The sequence below is a fragment of the Ipomoea nil genome, unplaced genomic scaffold (assembly GCF_001879475.1).
Source record: "Ipomoea nil cultivar Tokyo-kokei standard unplaced genomic scaffold, Asagao_1.1 scaffold3142, whole genome shotgun sequence".
Classification (NCBI taxonomy): domain Eukaryota; kingdom Viridiplantae; phylum Streptophyta; class Magnoliopsida; order Solanales; family Convolvulaceae; genus Ipomoea; species Ipomoea nil.
In genome coordinates, this window is record NW_017619570.1 from 1,078,624 (window position 1) to 1,097,837 (window position 19,214).

General features: G+C 42.7%; 1 protein-coding gene and 1 long non-coding RNA gene across 2 annotated transcripts; one reads left to right on the top strand and one right to left on the bottom strand.

The window, feature by feature from the left end:
- Positions 1-4,199: 4,199 nt before the first annotated feature.
- On the bottom strand, positions 4,200-4,855 carry LOC109167001. Its single transcript, XR_002051773.1, has 2 exons — positions 4,732-4,855; positions 4,200-4,394 (listed from the first exon to the last, which is right to left on the bottom strand). It is a non-coding gene; the product is annotated as an uncharacterized LOC109167001 (long non-coding RNA).
- Positions 4,856-16,366: 11,511 nt separating this feature from the next.
- LOC109166984 lies at positions 16,367-19,001 on the top strand. Its single transcript, XM_019315884.1, has 5 exons — positions 16,367-17,474; positions 17,569-18,002; positions 18,114-18,309; positions 18,404-18,522; positions 18,630-19,001. Exons 1-5 carry the CDS (start codon positions 16,367-16,369, stop codon positions 18,999-19,001), a joined length of 2,229 nt encoding a protein of 742 aa, XP_019171429.1.
- The last annotated feature ends 213 nt before the right edge of the window (positions 19,002-19,214 follow it).

Below are 19,214 nucleotides of genomic sequence, written 5' to 3' on the forward strand. Positions count from 1 at the left end.
CCTTCAAAATACACGAAGACGGCAGTCTCCGTTACCAAGGTAGGTGGTGCGTGCCCTCAACGCACCCCCACTTGAAACAACAAATCTTGGAGGAAGGACACAACTCCCCATACTCAGTTCACCCAGGGGGTGACAAGCTATACCAAGATGTAAAAAGGTCGTTTTGGTGGCCCAACATGAAAAAGGAAATCGCGGATTTCGTGGCCAGGTGTCTGAATTGCCAAAGGCTGAAGGCCGAACGATGCAAGCCCAATGGACTCGTACAACCCCATGAGATACCACAAGGAAAGTGGGATTCCATATCCATGGATTTCGTCGGAGGACTACCCCCAACGAAGACCGACAAGGATAAGATTTGGGTCATAGTGGACCGACTAACCAAAACAGCGCGATTCATTGCCATGAAGGAAACGTGGACAATGACACAACTAGCCCAAGCCTACTTGAGCCGAGTAGTGAAGTATCACGGAGTTCCCCGAAACATCGTATCCGATAGAGACTCCAGGTTCCTCTCACAATTCTGGAAATCACTGCAATTAGCCTTGGGGACACAACTAAAACTAAGCATTGCTTTCCACCCCACCACGGACGGCCAAACCGAGAGGACCATTCAGAATCTCGAAGACATGCTAAGAGCCTGCGTGTTGGACTTTCAAGGGACATGGGAGGAACACCTAGACCTTATTGAATTCTCATACAACAACAGCTACCACGCGAGCATTCGTATGGCACCCTACGAAGCTCTATACGAACAAAAATGCAGAACCCCCTTATGTTGGGAAGACATGGTTAACCCAATAACACTAGGGCCCCAACACCTACAAGATACAATCACCAAGGTCAAGCACATCCGGGAGAGGATGAAGGCTGCCCAGGACCGCCAGATGTCCTATGCCGACCTAAAGAGGAAACAAGCCGAGTTCAACACCGGGGACAAGGTCTGGTTGAGAATCTTGCCCACACGAGGGGTGATGAGATTCGGAAGGAAAGGAAAGCTCAGCCCTCGATTTATCGGCCCCTATGAAATCATAGAAAAAGTTGGGAACCTAGCCTATCGCCTCGCCCTACCCGTTGAACTAGAACGAGTACACAACGTATTCCACATATCCCAGCTAAAGAAATACATACACGACCCGAGCCACGTGCTTCAACCCGAGGTCGTGAACCTCGACGAGTCACTAGTATACCAAGAAAGACCCGTGAGGATCCTGGACACCAAGACAAGAAACACCCGTCGCCAAGCCATAGAAATGGTGAAAGTCCTCTGGACCAACCATGTGACCGAGGAAGAAACGTGGGAGCTCAAAGACACAATGAGGGAACGCTACCCCGAACTTTTCAAACCAGGTAACTAAGAGAAAGTCACTCGGCATGGACCAAGCTTCGGGGACGAAGCTTCCCGATAAGGGGGGAGAGTGTAACACCCCGTGTTACGACCCCTAAGATCAATTAAATCATTTAATCAATTACCCAAAAGAAAGAATTAAATCACAATAATTAATTAGGAAGGCCCACCATAGTCCACGGGCCCTTATCCCTAAACCCAATCCTTAGTCCCAAAAGAAATAGAATTAGCAAGCCCATAATATTAGTTCCTAACTAGGACTTCTAAATATATAAATAGGGGACTTAAGAGGCACCTAGAAACCCCCCACCACAAGAATAACGCCCGCCACCCCAAAGAGCTCCAAGAATCCCCCTAGAAGAAATCAAGAAAGCAAGAAAGCTTAAAGAAAGACCCTTCATAGCCGAGGAATTAATTAAGGCTAAGAGGTAACCCATGTCTCAACAAAACCTATTTTCATAGTTATGATTCCCCCTTAGGATCCCCCATATTATTGTATGTTGATGATTCGTTATATTGATACTTGGTGTTATGATTCCATTGATGTTCTTGATGATCTTGACGATGATGGGTTCTTGATATTTATGGCGTTCTTGATGATTAAAATGATGTTCTTGATAATTACATGGTGATCTTGATGTTCTTAATGATTATATGAGGCTCTTGATAGTTATGTGATATTCCTACCGAATCTTGATTCGGGAAGATGAATTGTGTTCTTGTTGATTAAAAATAATTAGAACCCTAGGTTATATCATGGAATTCGTATGGTATTATTCTTGGTATATTGGGTGGGATTTCGCATGATTGGGTGTTTATTATGTTTAGAAAAGCATGATAGGTTATGTGCCGTTTGTTTCTTGATGTTGATCCGTTAATTGTCTATGTGTGTTATCAATTGCGTTCGGAAGTGTCTAAGCATGGTTCCGGGTTCCACGAAGGTTCCCGGGGCGTTTTGTGATGAAAAGAGTCAGTGGGGCGTAGGTGGGGGTAGGGGACCCGCCACCTACCCGCGGCCTATTTGGGCATCACCGGCAGCGGGCCGCCGGGTACCCGCTGCCCGGAACAGTTGCCGCCGGCGGGTGAACACTCACCCACCGGCTACCCGCTGGTTTACACCCTACCTCGGGATTTCGGCTTCCCCGTTTGATGTTTCCCCGACCCCCGTGGTGTGCCAACGGACTCCGTCTATCGTGCCTATGTCTAGTTTGATATTTCGGGTACCGTTCGTAGGTTGTATGAGTCTTATATATTGCATGCTAGTTGAATTGGTATCCCGTTGACCTAGGTATAAGAAGTATGAACCCCTTAGGAGTATTCCTAGTTGTGGATGACCACGCATAGGTTTCGTTATACGTTTTCCCCCTTCCCAATGTGTTAATATGGGTTGCATGTGCTTCCTATGTGTTATGTGTGCATGTTACCCCGATTGGTTGAGATCAATCGGGCTATACGGGCAGTCGGATGGGCTGAGAACCATACCGGCTGTTAACCAAGCTGGTAAAGACCGGTCAGGTATATAAATATTATATAGGACTAAGTTCCACTATACGGGCAGTCGGATGGGCTGAGAACCATACCGGCCGTTAACCAGGCTGGTAAAGACCGGTCAGGTATATAAATATTATATAGGACAAAGGTCCACTATACGGGCAGTTGAATGGGCTGAGAACCATCCCAACTGTTAACCAGGCTGGTAGAGACCGGTCAGGTATATAAATATTATATAGAACTGCGGTTCATTAGTCGGTTGCGATCGGCTCCTCCGTAATGTGAGACGGGGCAGGGTGCTGCGGGGCCGTGTCAGAGCTATATGCGCTGACCCTCATGTATGGGCATGCGATTGGTCCTGTGGCGCCAACAAAGTGTGCTATGTGATGAGATGAGAAGAATTGATGGTGTGACTGTTATGGAAACGTGACCATAGGACTCTTACTAGTAATGCTTAATTGTGATCGTTGGTTGTGCTTATCTATAACTGTTCCCTATGTGAGAATTGTCTATGCTTGATTATGACTATTGATTGCGTGTACCCCTATCTGTCCAGTCGGTTCCCTGATTTGAAAACTAGAGTCTCGTAGGATATATCTTCATGCTGCAAAATGACTTTTCATATAACTATGTATATATGTATCACTAGTACAAAAAACCACATCAGCTACACCTTTAAAAGTGTTTCTGCTACACCTGTACAGGTGTAGCGAAATCCAGTGTCACTGAAAGTGCCTAGCTTTCCGCTACACCCATAGCGGGTGTAGCGGAAAGCTAAAGATATTAATTTTTTTTCTTTAAATATTGACTTTCCGCTACACCCTCTCCGTTGAGGGTGTAGCAGAAAGTCATTTAAAAAAAAAAAAAATCAAGCCTTTCCGCTACACCCTCTGCGTTGAGGGTGTAGCGGAAAGTATTATTTAAAAAAAAAATCAAAATCTTGATATCTTCATATTTTGGGTCAGCCTGAGCAATTTTTTTCCGAAGACACAAACATCATTGTCACCTGCCAAACAAGTTTCAAGTCAATTTTAACAAGCCCAAAAAATGATGGAAGAAGTCTAATCATTTACTAATTAAGAAGAACAAAGTGGAAAGACTTAAATTCATTCCAAATAGAATATTAATGATGAGATGCTATAATGCTTCTAGAATGACAGTCACTTGCAATAACAAATATTATTTGGCTATAGAAAGGATTGGTATCTTCTCAGATTGCTCAGTAACAATAAATCACAAGACAGTTAGGATTTGACAAACCAATTAATTAGTGAATAAAGCCCAATAATCATCTAAAACAACCCATTTATTCTAGAGTAAAACACAACTTGTAGAATACAAATTAAATGACAATTACTGCAAAGGATTTACCAGCACGAATGCAAGCACCAACTACAAGGAAAGTGTAGCCCAAGCTCAGGAATAGCGAAACCAGGTTGATATGCCTGAGGGAGTGGAAGGATGGAAACTGCGAGAGAACTATCTGGACTCCCGTTACTATTGCTATGATGTCATACAACTTCAACGACCCATAGGGTGAAAGGTTCGAGTACACGATCTTGTACCACCAAATGCAAAACAAAAGAGGCCGTTAGAATCAATATAGTTACAGAATAAAGAGCTACAGAATGCTTCATTTATTTACTTGGCATGCTGTGTTCTATCATATAATCTGAACAATGGACCAGTTAAAATATTTATATTAAAATCACTATATAACGGGGCTTTAAAATCAATATAGCTACATAATGTTCCATTGTGCATGAGTATTTCCTGTAGAACTACTTTTGAGAAACTATATATAGACAAAGTAACCCATGGTAATCACTTAAAAGGTCTCCATTAAGAGCATAAAGTCAGTAATTAATATCCTATAAAGAGACTACACTGTATACCTGGATGCATTCTCCAGCAAGCAAAAGTGCTCCTATGCTAATTCCAGTGTTAATGGCTGTTTGAATGAATATTACAAAATAAAACATCCATCCAGAACCTGCAAGAAAACAGATCAGCAAGCTGCCATAATAAACTGCCTTTCACTATATTAAAGTAAGTCCAGTCTGATGAGTCTAAAAGTTGTCTATGAACTTATACAGATATGAAACATGTTCAATAATTTGGCTTCTAAAGATATCTTTAAAAATTTTCAAGTGAAAAAACATACATGAGGCTTCACTCATGATCAACACCACCACCTCCTATGTGTGTGTATGCCCACCTTCGACCACTAACACCTCTACCACCATTACCACCTAACTACCTATGCCCACAACTAATCAATACCACCATTCTATTTAATCTTATTATCCCACCTTGAGATCCTTCCGCATGACAAGTCTTGAGAGCTTAAAATGAGCTGTAGGACCATCAGGTAACCCTATGATGAGTAGAGCATCTATTGGGGGAAAGAAAGTCAAATAACTAATCAATAAAAAGCATCAAAATTGAACAGCAGTTACAGTCAGTAGAAACATATGAAGAGTTAAAATTAGAAGCAACAAAAGTAATATGGCTCAGAATACAAACTTGGTTCCCAACGATTAGTGTGTACAACGATAATGGAAGTAAAATCCCTTCCTTTTGCATATTTCACAATCTGAAAAATCACATGATTATATAAAACTTAGAAATAAATACACTTTATTTTGTTAGGTAAAAATAAGAAGCTAATATGTGGCACAGAAACTCTAAAATACTCCACAAATTAGAAAGGCAATGGTTAAACAAGGTCAGTAAAAGAATTATTCATTTCAGTGTGAAACATAGCAGACCCCTATCAAATTAGAAAGGTAATAGTTAACCTCTTCATCAAAAGGTTTGCAGACAGTCTCATCAGCCTCCCTGGTATTCTCTATAGTGCGGGGATCTTCTTAGGAGGAAGCTAATGATAAAAACACAACACAAAGCATACGCATCATTAGAATCAAATGCATTTAAAATTTCAAAACAGGAAACACTACAACACCCTAGAGTGAATAAAACTTACACAGCATATTAGGGATTTGAAATTGAAGGTTTGTCTACATTTTTCCCCCATTGGAGTAGGGTTTAGCTAACTGCTGTGCGGGGAAAACTTATTAGGGATTTGAAATTTGAAGGTTTGTCTACGAATTGGACCTTATCGCCTTGTCGGGAGCCGCCGTCGAGTTCGGTAATGGCGGTCGGCCGTCACTATGAGTTTATGAGTAAGGGCGGTTGAGGCTTCGGCGGTGGCGTCGGATGGCAGCATCGGCGGAGGAAGGGCGGCGGCGGCGGAACGTTGGCGGCCGAAATGGAGAGGAAATGGCGAGGAGAGGCGTTGGCTATGGTCCAAGGCTTGGAGGAGAGGAGAGGAGAGGCTGTGGACTTAGCGATGGAGAAGAGGGAATGGAGGAGAGGAAATGTGGTCTTGCCAATCTGATCTGTTTTTTTTTTTTAAAGAAATAAATAAATTTCCCTTGACTTTCCGCGGCACCATCAGGGGAGATGGTTGTCGCGGAAAATCATTTAATAAAAAAATAATTATTTTTTTGCGGCACCCTCTCTCTGGTTGCCGCATAAAGTTTTTTAATTTTTTTTTTATAAATAAAATTACTTTTCACTACACCTTTAAAATAGAGGTGTAGTATATCCTTATTTGTTTTAACTATACACTACACCTTTATTAAGGGGTGTAGTGTAAAGTACTACTCATATGTGTAATTTTGTAGTAGTGTATATATATGTATTGTATTTCAACGCGTTGGAGTGGGTTACCAGCATCTCTCGCTGAACAGATATATTTGGCTTTCAGGCACAGAAGAATAAGTCACTGGAGCGCGCTAGAACTTGGAACGTAGAAGTAGATAGTTTCCCTTTCGGCCTGCGTGCCATGTTTATGCATTTACATTATTGAGGATATTAGTTAATTAGCCTGTGCACCTGAGTTCTCTAGCTCAGGTGTGGCATAGCACCCCACACTCTTGTTTTATGTTTTGGGATTTAATGAGATTTCACCTTTATTTTGTGAGTTTTAAATATCTTGAAAATCTGGGGTGTTACAGTTGGTATCAGAGCCTAAAGTTGACCCTAGGATAAGACTCTTAAGATCAGACCTTAAGACATTAAGCTTAAGCACTAGGTACTTAGGAACATAGGATTTAGGAATCTTAGGACGCGCGGTGAGATTGTGAAACCTACACATAACCTCTCCTCACTTTATCCCTCTCGAACTTAAAAAAAAAAAAAAAAAAAAAAAAAAACTCCCCCCTTCGCTTATTGCATCAAGGTAAGGACGCAAAATAACATTGACCTATGAACTCCAGGATGGCACCGAGAAGAAGACAGGTAGGAACACCGAAACTTCCCACTGAGGAATTCCTAACTCAGAATCTGCAACGCCTGGCCCAAATTGCCCAGGCACTAAGTACTACCGTTCCCAGCCTTTACCAAACGTGAACTTGGAGATCCACCACCAAGTCTCGACACACCAACCACCCACCCTCTCAGGAAACGAAGACCCCACGACCCTCGAGGAGTGGATCGGGACTTTCGACAAGATATTCAGGGCAACTAAATGCCCCGAGGGGCACCAAGTAAGAATGGCCTCCTTCTACTTCAGACACGAGGTCGATACCTGGTGGGCTCACGAAGGACCCACCTACGAACAAGACCCCGGATTCAACTGGGAAACCCTATAAACGCGGCTACGAGAACAATTCTATCCCAACCACCTAAGAGCCACCATATACGAAGAATTCCTCCACCTAAGACAAGGTGCAACCTCGATCACGGAATACTACCAACAATTCCACCGACTGGCTCGCCTCATCCCCGAGCTAGTACCCACCGAGAGGATCAGGATCGAAAGGTTCATAACAGGCCTTGACCCCGAATATCAAAAAGCCCTGGCCACACAAGAGCCAGGAACCCTCGGGGAGGCCTATGCCAAGGCGTCCCAACTACAACAAGTGCCAAACCAACCCCGGGAAACACGCCTGGGAAACAAAAGGAAATCGGAAGGAAATCACATGAACCCCACCCGCGGCCTTAAAAACCCCAGGGCCGCCTCACCTCGCCAAGTCACAGCGCCAACCACTCAAGGAAGAATCCTTACTCTAAGCAAAGCCAAAATTGGGGATAGCAACATAGTCTCCGGAACCTTCCTAGTACACGCCACCCCCGCCACAGTGTTATTTGACTCGGGGGCTACCAACTCGTTTATAGCAACCGAGTTTGCCACTCAACTCGGCCTCAACACCAGCACCAAGGTCCGACTCCAGGTCAAAGTGGCCTCCGGCGAAATCCTAGGATGCGACCGCATATACGAAAATATAATGATCACCATACAAGGGGTGGAATTTCCCAGCAACTTAATCTGATTCAAACTGGATGGGGTACAGGTGATTTTGGGCATGGATTGGCTAGGGAAATACCAAGCACAAATCCTATGCGGAGAACAAAAAGTGGTCCTACGGGGACCAAACGGTAAGAGGGTATCATATCATGGGACCCACCGGGAAGCCGGGATCAAAGTGGTGAACATGATAAAAATGAAGAAATACCTAAACAAGGGAAGCGAGGCCTTCATATGTTCGGTCGAGGACCTCAGCACCAAAACCCCCGAACCACAAACCATTCCAGTGGTAAACGAATTCACCGACGTCTTCCCGGACGAAATCCCCGGGGCGCCCCCAGCCGGAGAAGTCGAGATCACCATAGATCTCGTACCGGGCGCTGCCCCAATTTCTAAACCTCCCTACCAGTTAGCACCAAAAGAAATGAAGGAACTGAAGACGCAACTGCAAGAATTGCTAGACAAGGGCTACATCCGTCCTAGCACCTCCCCATGGGGAGCGCCAGTGTTGTTTGCTAAAAAGAAGGATGGGAGCATGCGCCTATGCATCGACTACAGGGAACTTAACCAAGTCACGATAAAGAATAAGTACCCCCTTCCCCGAATCGACGACTTGTTCGACCAACTTAAAGGGGCAGGGGTATTTTCAAAGATTGATCTAAGATCCGGGTATCACCAAATACAGGTGGCCAAACCGGACATTTAGAAAACAGCTTTCCGGACACGTTACGGTCACTACGAATTCACCATAATGCCCTTCGGACTCACCAACGCGCCTGCCATATTCATGGACCTCATTAACCAAGTATTCCGACCCCACTTGGATGACTTCGTCATTGTATTCATTGACGACATCCTAGTCTACTCCCGAAACAAGGAAGAACATGAAAGACACCTCCGCATAACCCTGCAAACTCTAAGAGAGCACCAACTATACGCCAAGTTCTCTAAATGCGAATTTTGGAAAGACAGTGTGGCCTTCCTGGGTCCCGTGATAACCAAGGAAGGGATTAAGGTGGACACCGCCAAAATCCGTGCCGTTAAAGAATGGACCACACCGAGCTCACTCACCGAAGTCCGAAGCTTCCTAGGCTTGGCGGGCTACTACAGGAGGTTTGTACCCGACTTCACCAGGATAGCCCAACCCCTCAACAAACTCATGAAAAAGGAAACCCCCTTCCAATGGGACAACGACTGCGTCTCGGCCTTTCAAGAATTGAAGGATAAGTTAACCACGGCACCCGTACTCGCCATCCCCTCCGGGGAGGAAGGATTCGAGGTCTTCAGTGACGCATCCAAGAAGGGATTGGGGTGCGTGCTAAAGAAAAAAGGCCGAGTAATAGCCTACGCATCCAGGCAGCTCAAAACCCACGAAGAAAACTACCCCACCCACGACCTCGAGCTAGCCGCCATCGTGTTCGCACTAAAAATTTGGAGGCATTACTTATACGGGGTGCAATGCAAGATGTACACGGACCATAAGAGCCTAAAGTACATCTTCACCCAGAAAGACCTAAACATGAGACAACGGAGGTGGTTAGAACTCATAAAGGATTACGACCTGGACATCCAATACCATGACGGAAAAGCTAACGTGGTGGCGGATGCCCTAAGCAGGAAGACTAACCACTCCCTCAACACCACTTGGATCCTACCGGACCAACTGTACAGGGACTTCCAAAGACTGAATTTGGAAATAATAAAACAAGGTCAAAACCACCCCGACATCCACTTGTTCAACACACGAGTCGTACCTACGCTCTTCGAGGAAATCAAAATAGGGCAACAGCAGGATCCGGAACTAGATAAAATCCGCCTCGACCTAACCCAGGGGAAGGAAGGACCCTTCAAAATACACGAAGACGGCAGTCTCCGTTACCAAGGTAGGTGGTGCGTGCCCTCAACGCACCCCCACTTGAAACAACAAATCTTGGAGGAAGGACACAACTCCCCATACTCAGTTCACCCAGGGGGTGACAAGCTATACCAAGATGTAAAAAGGTCGTTTTGGTGGCCCAACATGAAAAAGGAAATCGCGGATTTCGTGGCCAGGTGTCTGAATTGCCAAAGGCTGAAGGCCGAACGATGCAAGCCCAATGGACTCGTACAACCCCATGAGATACCACAAGGAAAGTGGGATTCCATATCCATGGATTTCGTCGGAGGACTACCCCCAACGAAGACCGACAAGGATAAGATTTGGGTCATAGTGGACCGACTAACCAAAACAGCGCGATTCATTGCCATGAAGGAAACGTGGACAATGACACAACTAGCCCAAGCCTACTTGAGCCGAGTAGTGAAGTATCACGGAGTTCCCCGAAACATCGTATCCGATAGAGACTCCAGGTTCCTCTCACAATTCTGGAAATCACTGCAATTAGCCTTGGGGACACAACTAAAACTAAGCATTCGTATGGCACCCTACGAAGCTCTATACGGACAAAAATGCAGAACCCCCTTATGTTGGGAAGACATGGTTAACCCAATAACACTAGGGCCCCAACACCTACAAGATACAATCACCAAGGTCAAGCACATCCGGGAGAGGATGAAGGCTGCCCAGGACCGCCAGAAGTCCTATGCCGACCTAAAGAGGAAACAAGTCGAGTTCAACACCGGGGACAAGGTCTGGTTGAGAATCTCGCCCACACGAGGGGTGATGAGATTCGGAAGGAAAGGAAAGCTCAGCCCTCGATTTATCGGCCCCTATGAAATCATAGAAAAAGTTGGGAACCTAGCCTATCGCCTCGCCCTACCCGTTGAACTAGAACGAGTACACAACGTATTCCACATATCCCAGCTAAAGAAATATGTACACAACCCGAGCCACGTGCTTCAACCCGAGGTCGTGAGCCTCGACGAGTCACTAGTATACCAAGAAAGACCCGTGAGGATCCTGGACACCAAGACAAGAAACACCCGTCGCTAAGCCATAGAAATGGTGAAAGTCCTCTAGACCAACCATGGGACCGAGGAAGCAACGTGGGAGCTCAAAGACACAATGAGGGAACGCTACCCCGAACTTTTCACACCAGGTAACTAAGAGAAAGTCACTCGGCAAGGACCAAGCTTCGGGGACGAAGCTTCCCGATAAGGGGGGAGAGTGTAACACCCCGTGTTACGACCCCTAAGATCAATTAAATCATTTAATCAATTACCCAAAAGAAAGAATTAAATCACAATAATTAATTAGGAAGGCCCACCATAGTCCTCGGGCCCTTATCCCTAAACCCAATCCTTAGTCCCAAAAGAAATAGAATTAGCAAGCCCATAATATTAGTTCCTAACTAGGACTTCTAAATATATAAATAGGGGACTTAAGAGGCACCTAGAAACCCCCCACCACAAGAACAACGCCCACCACCCCAAAGAGCTCCAAGAATCCCCCTAGAAGAAATCAAGAAAGCAAGAAAGCTTAAAGAAAGACCCTTCATAGCCGAGGAATTAATTAAGGCTAAGAGGTAACCCATGTCTCAACAAAACCTATTTTCATAGTTATGATTCCCCCTTAGGATCCCCCATATTATTGTATGTTGATGATTCGTTATATTGATACTTGGTCTTATGATTCCATTGATGTTCTTGATGATCTTGACGATGATGGGTTCTTGATATTTATGGCGTTCTTGATGATTAAAATGATGTTCTTGATAATTACATGGTGATCTTGATGTTCTTAATGATTATATGAGGCTCTTGATAGTTATGTGATATTCCTACCGAATCTTGATTCGGGAAGATGAATTGTGTTCTTGTTGATTAAAAATAATTAGAACCCTAGGTTATATCATGGAATTCGTATGGTATTATTCTTGGTATATTGGGTGGGATTTCGCATGATTGGGTGTTTATTATGTTTAGAAAAGCATGATAGGTTATGTGCCGTTTGTTTCTTGATGTTGATCCGTTAATTGTCTATGTGTGTTATCAATTGCGTTCGGAAGTGTCTAAGCATGGTTCCGGGTTCCACGAAGGTTCCCGGGGCGTTTTGTGATGAAAAGAGTCAGTGGGGCGTAGGTGGGGGTAGGGGACCCGCCACCTACCCGCGGCCTATTTGGGCATCACCGGCAGCGGGCCGCCGGGTACCCGCTGCCCGGAACAGTTGCCGCCGGCGGGTGAACACTCACCCACCGGCTACCCGCTGGTTTACACCCTACCTCGGGATTTCGGCTTCCCCGTTTGATGTTTCCCCGACCCCCGTGGTGTGCCAACGGGCTCCGTCTATCGTGCCTATGTCTAGTTTGATATTTCGGGTACCGTTCGTAGGTTGTATGAGTCTTATATATTGCATGCTAGTTGAATTGTTATCCCGTTGACCTAGGTATAAGAAGTATGAACCCCTTAGGAGTATTCCTAGTTGTGGATGACCACGCATAGGTTTCGTTATACGTTTTCCCCTTCCCAATGTGTTAATATGGGTTGCATGTGCTTGCTATGTGTTATGTGTGCATGTTACCCCGATTGGTTGAGATCAATCGGGCTATACGGGCAGTCGGATGGGCTGAGAACCATACCGGCTGTTAACCAGGCTGGTAAAGACCGGTCAGGTATATAAATATTATATAGGACTAAGTTCCACTATACGGGCAGTCGGATGGGCTGAGAACCATCCCAACTGTTAACCAGGCTGGTAGAGACCGGTCAGGTATATAAATATTATATAGAACTGCGGTTCATTAGTCGGTTGCGATCGGCTCCTCCGTAATGTGAGACGGGGCAGGGTGCTGCGGGGCCGTGTCAGAGCTATATGCGCTGACCCTCATATATGGGCATGCGATTGGTCCTGTGGCGCCAACAAAGTGTGCTATGTGATGAGATGAGAAGAATTGATGGTGTGACTGTTATGGAAACGTGACCATAGGACTCTTACTAGTAATGCTTAATTGTGATCGTTGGTTTTGCTTATCTATAACTGTTCCCTATGTGAGAATTGTCTATGCTTGATTATGACTATTGATTGTGTGTACCCTTATCTGTCGAGTCGGTTCCCTGATTTAAAAACTAGAGTCTCGTAGGATATATCTTCATGCTGCAAAATGACTTTTCATATAACTATGTATATATGTATATATATGTATTGTATTTCAACGCGTTGGAGTGGGTTACCAGCATCTCTCGCTGAACAGATATATTTGGCTTTCAGGCACTGAAGAATAAGTCACTGGAGCGCGCTAGAACTTGGAACGTAGAAGTAGATAGTTTCCCTTTCGGCCTGCATGCCATGTTTATGCATTTACATTATTGAGGATATTAGTTAGTTAGCCTGTGCACCTGAGTTCTCTAGCTCAGTTGTGGCATAGCACCCCGCACTCTTGTTTTATGTTTTGGGATTTAATGAGATTTCACCTTTATTTTGTGAGTTTTAAATATCTTGAAAATCTGGGGTGTTACAGGTTCTATCCTGCTCATGTCAAGGCGGAAAAGTACGAGGAGTTTCTCCACCTTAAGCAAGTATCCATGTCGGTAATGGAGTACCATAAGAAGTTTTTGGAGTTAGCCCGTTTCGCCTCTGTTTTGGTACCTACCGAGGAGAGTAAAGTTGAGAAGTTTGTGGCCGGACTCAACTTCGAGGCTAGGAAAGCCTTGACTGTGTCAAAGCCCAAGACTCTCAATGAGGCCTACCTTTGTGCAGCCGACCTCTACCGGGTGCAGCAAGTTCAGAAAGGAATCCAGGAGAGCCGTAAGAGGAGTTTTGAAACAAGTGTTGCGGATGTGGTTATGAGTTTCTCAGTTACCGCTGCCGAACCATCTCGAAGCCTTTAAAGGAACAACTCTAAGAGTGATAAGACTCCTCAACCAATCCGGAACAACAAGGTTAAGGGAAGGCGCTCCGTTTGCGAGAAGTGTGGAAGTGGCCACCCCGGCATGGACTGTCATGGGAAGCCGGTAGAGTGCTTTGCTTGTGGTAAGAAAGGTCACCGGTCCTTTGAGTGCGTGCCTAGAGGAAGACTTCAGCAAGCCCGAAACCAGCTGGTAGTGTGAGACCTCAGTCGGGAAGTAGTTAGATAGTTAGTCACCTTGTCTAGACGTTTGTTTTTTATGGCCTGTGAGCCTTTTGAGCGGCCTGTGTGCCTTGACTCTTATTGACTTGCTTTTATTGTTTAGTTTTCCCGCCTGTGCATCTTTAGTATTGTAAGATGTGGCATAATACTCCCGATTATACTTGCTTCTACTTTATGTTTAATAGATGATTAGTTTGCGTATCTCTTGCAATTAAGTTTTAAAAATATGGTGAAATCGGGGGTGTTACAATCTTTGTGTCACAATGAGAGTTGGGCATAATTTAGGGCACACACAATTGCACCTAACTGTTGCACCTTGAGAAATGGTAATTTTGTTAGGGAATTTAATTCTTGATTATTGCGCATCGGGAGATAGTAGTAGTTAGGGATTTATTATGAAGCATGTTCTTGTTTTATTGGGTGTTTATACCACGGGAGTAGAGATTCACTAGTGTTAGGGACTGCGGGAGCAGCTCTATACCACTTTGCATCCTCACACTCGTATGAACCCAGATTTAATATAAACCATAGATTTGGCACTAGGTGATTAAATACTTGAAACCCAGGAATCTCATCTTCTCTCTACTGTTTCACAGAACTGCTGCTTTGTTTTATTTTAATTATTTTATGCAAACATCCATTATCACCGTTAGGATTAGCTTCATAAGAATAGATTAGTAACTAGTGCTTAATATAACCACTTCCCTGTGGATCGATAACCTGATACTCCAGGTATTTCTTTGATTAAAAATATACTACAATCAAGTTGTAAAATTGTAAACGTTGAGTTCTAAAATTGTAATTAATGAAATTATTGTGTACTCTGAAACTAAAAGAATCTAAATAATGCAATTCGTGAATGTTCAATGCATTCATTATGAATGTGACACCCCGAAATCCAAATTCAATTAAGGGATTAATTGAGTAATTAATCCTATTTCAATTTGTAATTTAATTCCTTAAATTCTTGAAATTTAATAGTTGGGGACTAGTAATTGACTAGTCAACCCCAAAGTCAAAGTTGTACATTGAGCTTTGTAAGGAGTTCCCTTGTTCCTTACACTTCCTAAATGTTAGTAAGGGTATTCTTGACCTTTCACTTGTTGTTGGTATTATAACCTAACCTAGTTGACCACCTTCATTCTCTCCTTACACTTTTCTAAAAATCTAGCTCCACCTTCTCTCGAAAAAGGTGAGTAGCTTTTCTTCCAAGCCAAGTTGGAACCTTGCCAAAACATCAAGAGTTGCTTCCAAGATTCAAACTTTCTTATATTTGGGCATCTAGGACGGTAAGATCTAAGTTCATCTTGTGTTTTTGGTTTTATCTAAGGTGTCTTTTCTTAAAGATAGGATCTTTATGATCTTTTGGTATGTTCTTGAAGTGGGTTTGGAAGGTGAGCCTTGAGAGGAGCTTGTTGAGGTGTAAAGTGAAGTCTTTGGTCTACAAGAGGTAACCCATGCTCTACAAAACCTATTTTGCTTACCTATATGCAATGTTGCAAAAATCGCGCATAGGCGCTAGGCGCCATTGCGCCGCCGCGAAGAAGGCCGTAATCGGCCATCTCCGCGGCAGGCCGCCTAGCCGGCCGAACCCCAGTTTATTTTTTTTTTATTTTTTTTTTTGGGTTAATCGCCAAAACGACGTCGTTTTGGCGATTAACCCAAAAAAAAAAAAAAAAAAAACGCAATTTAAATCGCGATTCTACTACAGACTTCATTGAAGACCAGAAACGGAGAAACCCTTGCAGCTATTCAGACCTCCGGCCTCCGCAGTCCGCACACCCACGCGCACGATCGCCGCACACCGCTCCCGCCTCCACCGGCCGCCTCCGCCTACCGCCGTACGCCGCCACACAGCGCCACACAGCCTCTCACAATCCCACTCCAGGTAAGCCTAAAGCCCTATTTTAGTATTTTACTGTTTTAATCTTTATAATTTATAATTTTATATAGTTATATAGTTATATATTTATATAATTAATAATTTTCAATTGCTATATTGCTATTCAATTGCTATATTGCTAATTTGCTATTCAATTGCTATATGCCTATATTGCTATTCAATTGCTAATTTGCTAATTTGCTATTCAATTGCTATATGCCTATATTGCTATTCAATTGCTAATTTGTTATTCAATTGCTATATGCCTATATTGTTATTCAATTGCTAATTTGCTAAGTATTAAGTATTATACTATTATTAATTAGGAAATGGAATTGGGAAGTGATGATATTTCTCAACCACCAAATCAAACTCAAAGTGTTGGATCTTCTCAACCATCTATAACGTCAACTACAATAAAAAGAAAGTCCAATGATGTAGGTTGGGACTATGGGGTACTTAATGATCCTACTAAGTCATTGGACAAGATTAAATGTCTATTGTGCAAGAAAGTAATGTCTGGTGGGGTTTATCGGATCAAAGAGCATATTGCCGGTATTTCAGGGAATGTTAGCAAATGCCCCATAGCTTCAAAAGAAGATCAAATAAAATGTAGAGATGCTCTCATTATGGCGAAGAACAAAAAAAAAAAGAACAAGAGAGCTGAAGAACTTAATATAAGAGCGGAGGTAAACATTGGTTCGCATGAGAGTTTGAGTAATACGCCTACAAATAGTATTGATGTTGATGAGTTGCAAGAGTCTGAACAAATGAGGCCACCTCGTCCAATTGGCCCTATGGATAAGCTTGCTAACCAAATCAATCCTGAAATTTCTTTGAGTTCAAGAAGGGGCCCAGCGCAACAACGTATAATTGAGGCATTTGACAAGGAGAGGGTGAACCGAGTGAAAGAGTACATATGTAGATGGGCGTATGAAGCAGCTGTTCCATTTCATGTTCTTGAGAAAGATAGCTTCAAGTTGATGATTGAAGCTGCTGGTCAATTCGGTCCGGGAGCGCAGACACCAAATAGATATGAACTGAGTGAAACATATTTGAAAAAAGGGGTTGATCGCGTCAAGGACAGTTTGAAGGAACATGAGGCGTTGTGGAAACAAAATGGCTGCTCAATTATGACTGACGCATGGACAGATAGGAAGAGAAGAAGCGTCATGAACTTGTGTGTAAATTCAAGATTAGGCACTGTTTTTCTATCTTCTAAAGAATGTTCAAGTGAGGCACACACAAGTCAGTTTATATTTGAATATGTGGAGCATGGGATTGAACAAGTTGGAGAGAACAATGTTGTACAAATTGTCATAGATAATGCCGCAAACAACATGGGAGCGGCTAAATTGTTGAAGGAGAAGAGGCCACGGCTATTTTGGACATGTTGTGCAACTCATTCCATTAATTTAATGCTTGAAAGCATTGCAGGTACCTTTCAATCTTTAAATCTTTATTCTTTAATCTTTATTCTTTAACTTTAAATCTTGTAATTGTTCATACTTCATACTTGAATCCTTTGCAGGTTTACCCCGGTTCAAAAAAGTTCTTGATCAAGCAAAGAGCTTAACTATCTTTATCTATGCACACCACAAAACATTGGCAATGATGAGAACCTATACAAAGAAACGTGACATAATTAGGCCAGGTGTGACTAGGTTTGCTTCTGCATTTCTAACTTTGCAGAGTTTACTTGCTAAGAAAATTGAATTAAAGGCTATGTTTAGTAGCAATGAATGGGAGGAATGTAAGTTTTCCAACACAGTTAAAGGGAAAGCTTCCTATGCTACTGTCACGAATACTTCATTTTGGCAAGGGGTTACATTATGCTTGAATGTTTTTGCACCGTTGGTGAAGGTGCTTCGTATTGTTGATCAAGATAAGAAACCTTCAATGGGATTTGTTTATGGTGAGCTTATGCAAGACAAAGAGGACATTAAGAAGGCATTCAATGAAGTGGTAAGAAACTATGAGCCTATTATTAAGATAGTCGAAGAAAAAATGAGCAATAGGCTAGATTCTCCTCTTCATTTGATGGCTTTCATGTTGAATCCTTATTATCATTTTAAGGATCCTCGACTTCATTTGGATGTTAATGTTTCTCTTGGATGTATTGAGTTTCTTGAAACATATTACCATGACGATTTAGAAATGCAAAACAAGGTATTGAATGATGAATTTCCCATTTACAAGAGGAAAGATGGTGTATTTGGGAAGACACTTGCGGTCAAAGGATGTGAGACAAATAATGAGCGATATGATCCGGGTAAATGAGTTACATACTAGTTTTGAATTTTAAATTAAAATTTTATATATTTTGATTTTTTATACTTAATATTGTTTATACAATTTTGATGTAGCAATGTGGTGGTCAACTTATGGTGGGACAACTCCAAACTTGCAAACAATTGTGATAAAAATTCTATCTCTTACTTCAAGTTCATCGGGTTGTGAAAGGAATTGGAGTACATTTGAAGGGGTTAGTTAAATACTTAAATCTTTACTTAAGTTATTTACTTCTTTTCTATTTTAGTATTTTATTTTTGATGGAATGATATATTTGACATTTGTTTTGCATATTTGTAGATACATACAAAGAAAAGAAATAGGTTGGAATCTAATCACCTAAACAATCTAGTCTTTGTGCAATTCAATGCAAACTTGATGAACAAAAGGAAAAAAGAGCAAAATGTTGAAATATTACTTGGTAGTGATGCAACCTTCGCACAAGATTGGATTGTTGAGGATGAAGTTGAGGTTGTTGGTGAAGATGAAGTGGCTACTAATGAGGAAGGTGATGACGCATTAAGACCACGACGGAGTTCTAGATTGAGGGAGCTTGAAGAAGAGAACTTTGAATCCGAAAGTGAAGAAGAAGAATATGTGGTGGTTGAGTTTGAAGATGATGAAAATCAAGTGATAGATGGGCAAGTGGAAGAACAACACCTTGAAAGTTGAATACTTGCATTTGAATATTTGATATGTTGTTAGTGTTTAATTGTCATGTACTTTGTGTCTTTGTTTGAAATTTGATGACTTGAACTCATGAAGTATTAATGTATGAACTATGGTCTATGAACTATTTTAAATTTGATGACTTGAAGTATGAATGTATGAACTATGAAGTGTGTAGTATGAAACTATGAATGTATGATTGTATGATTTGTATCA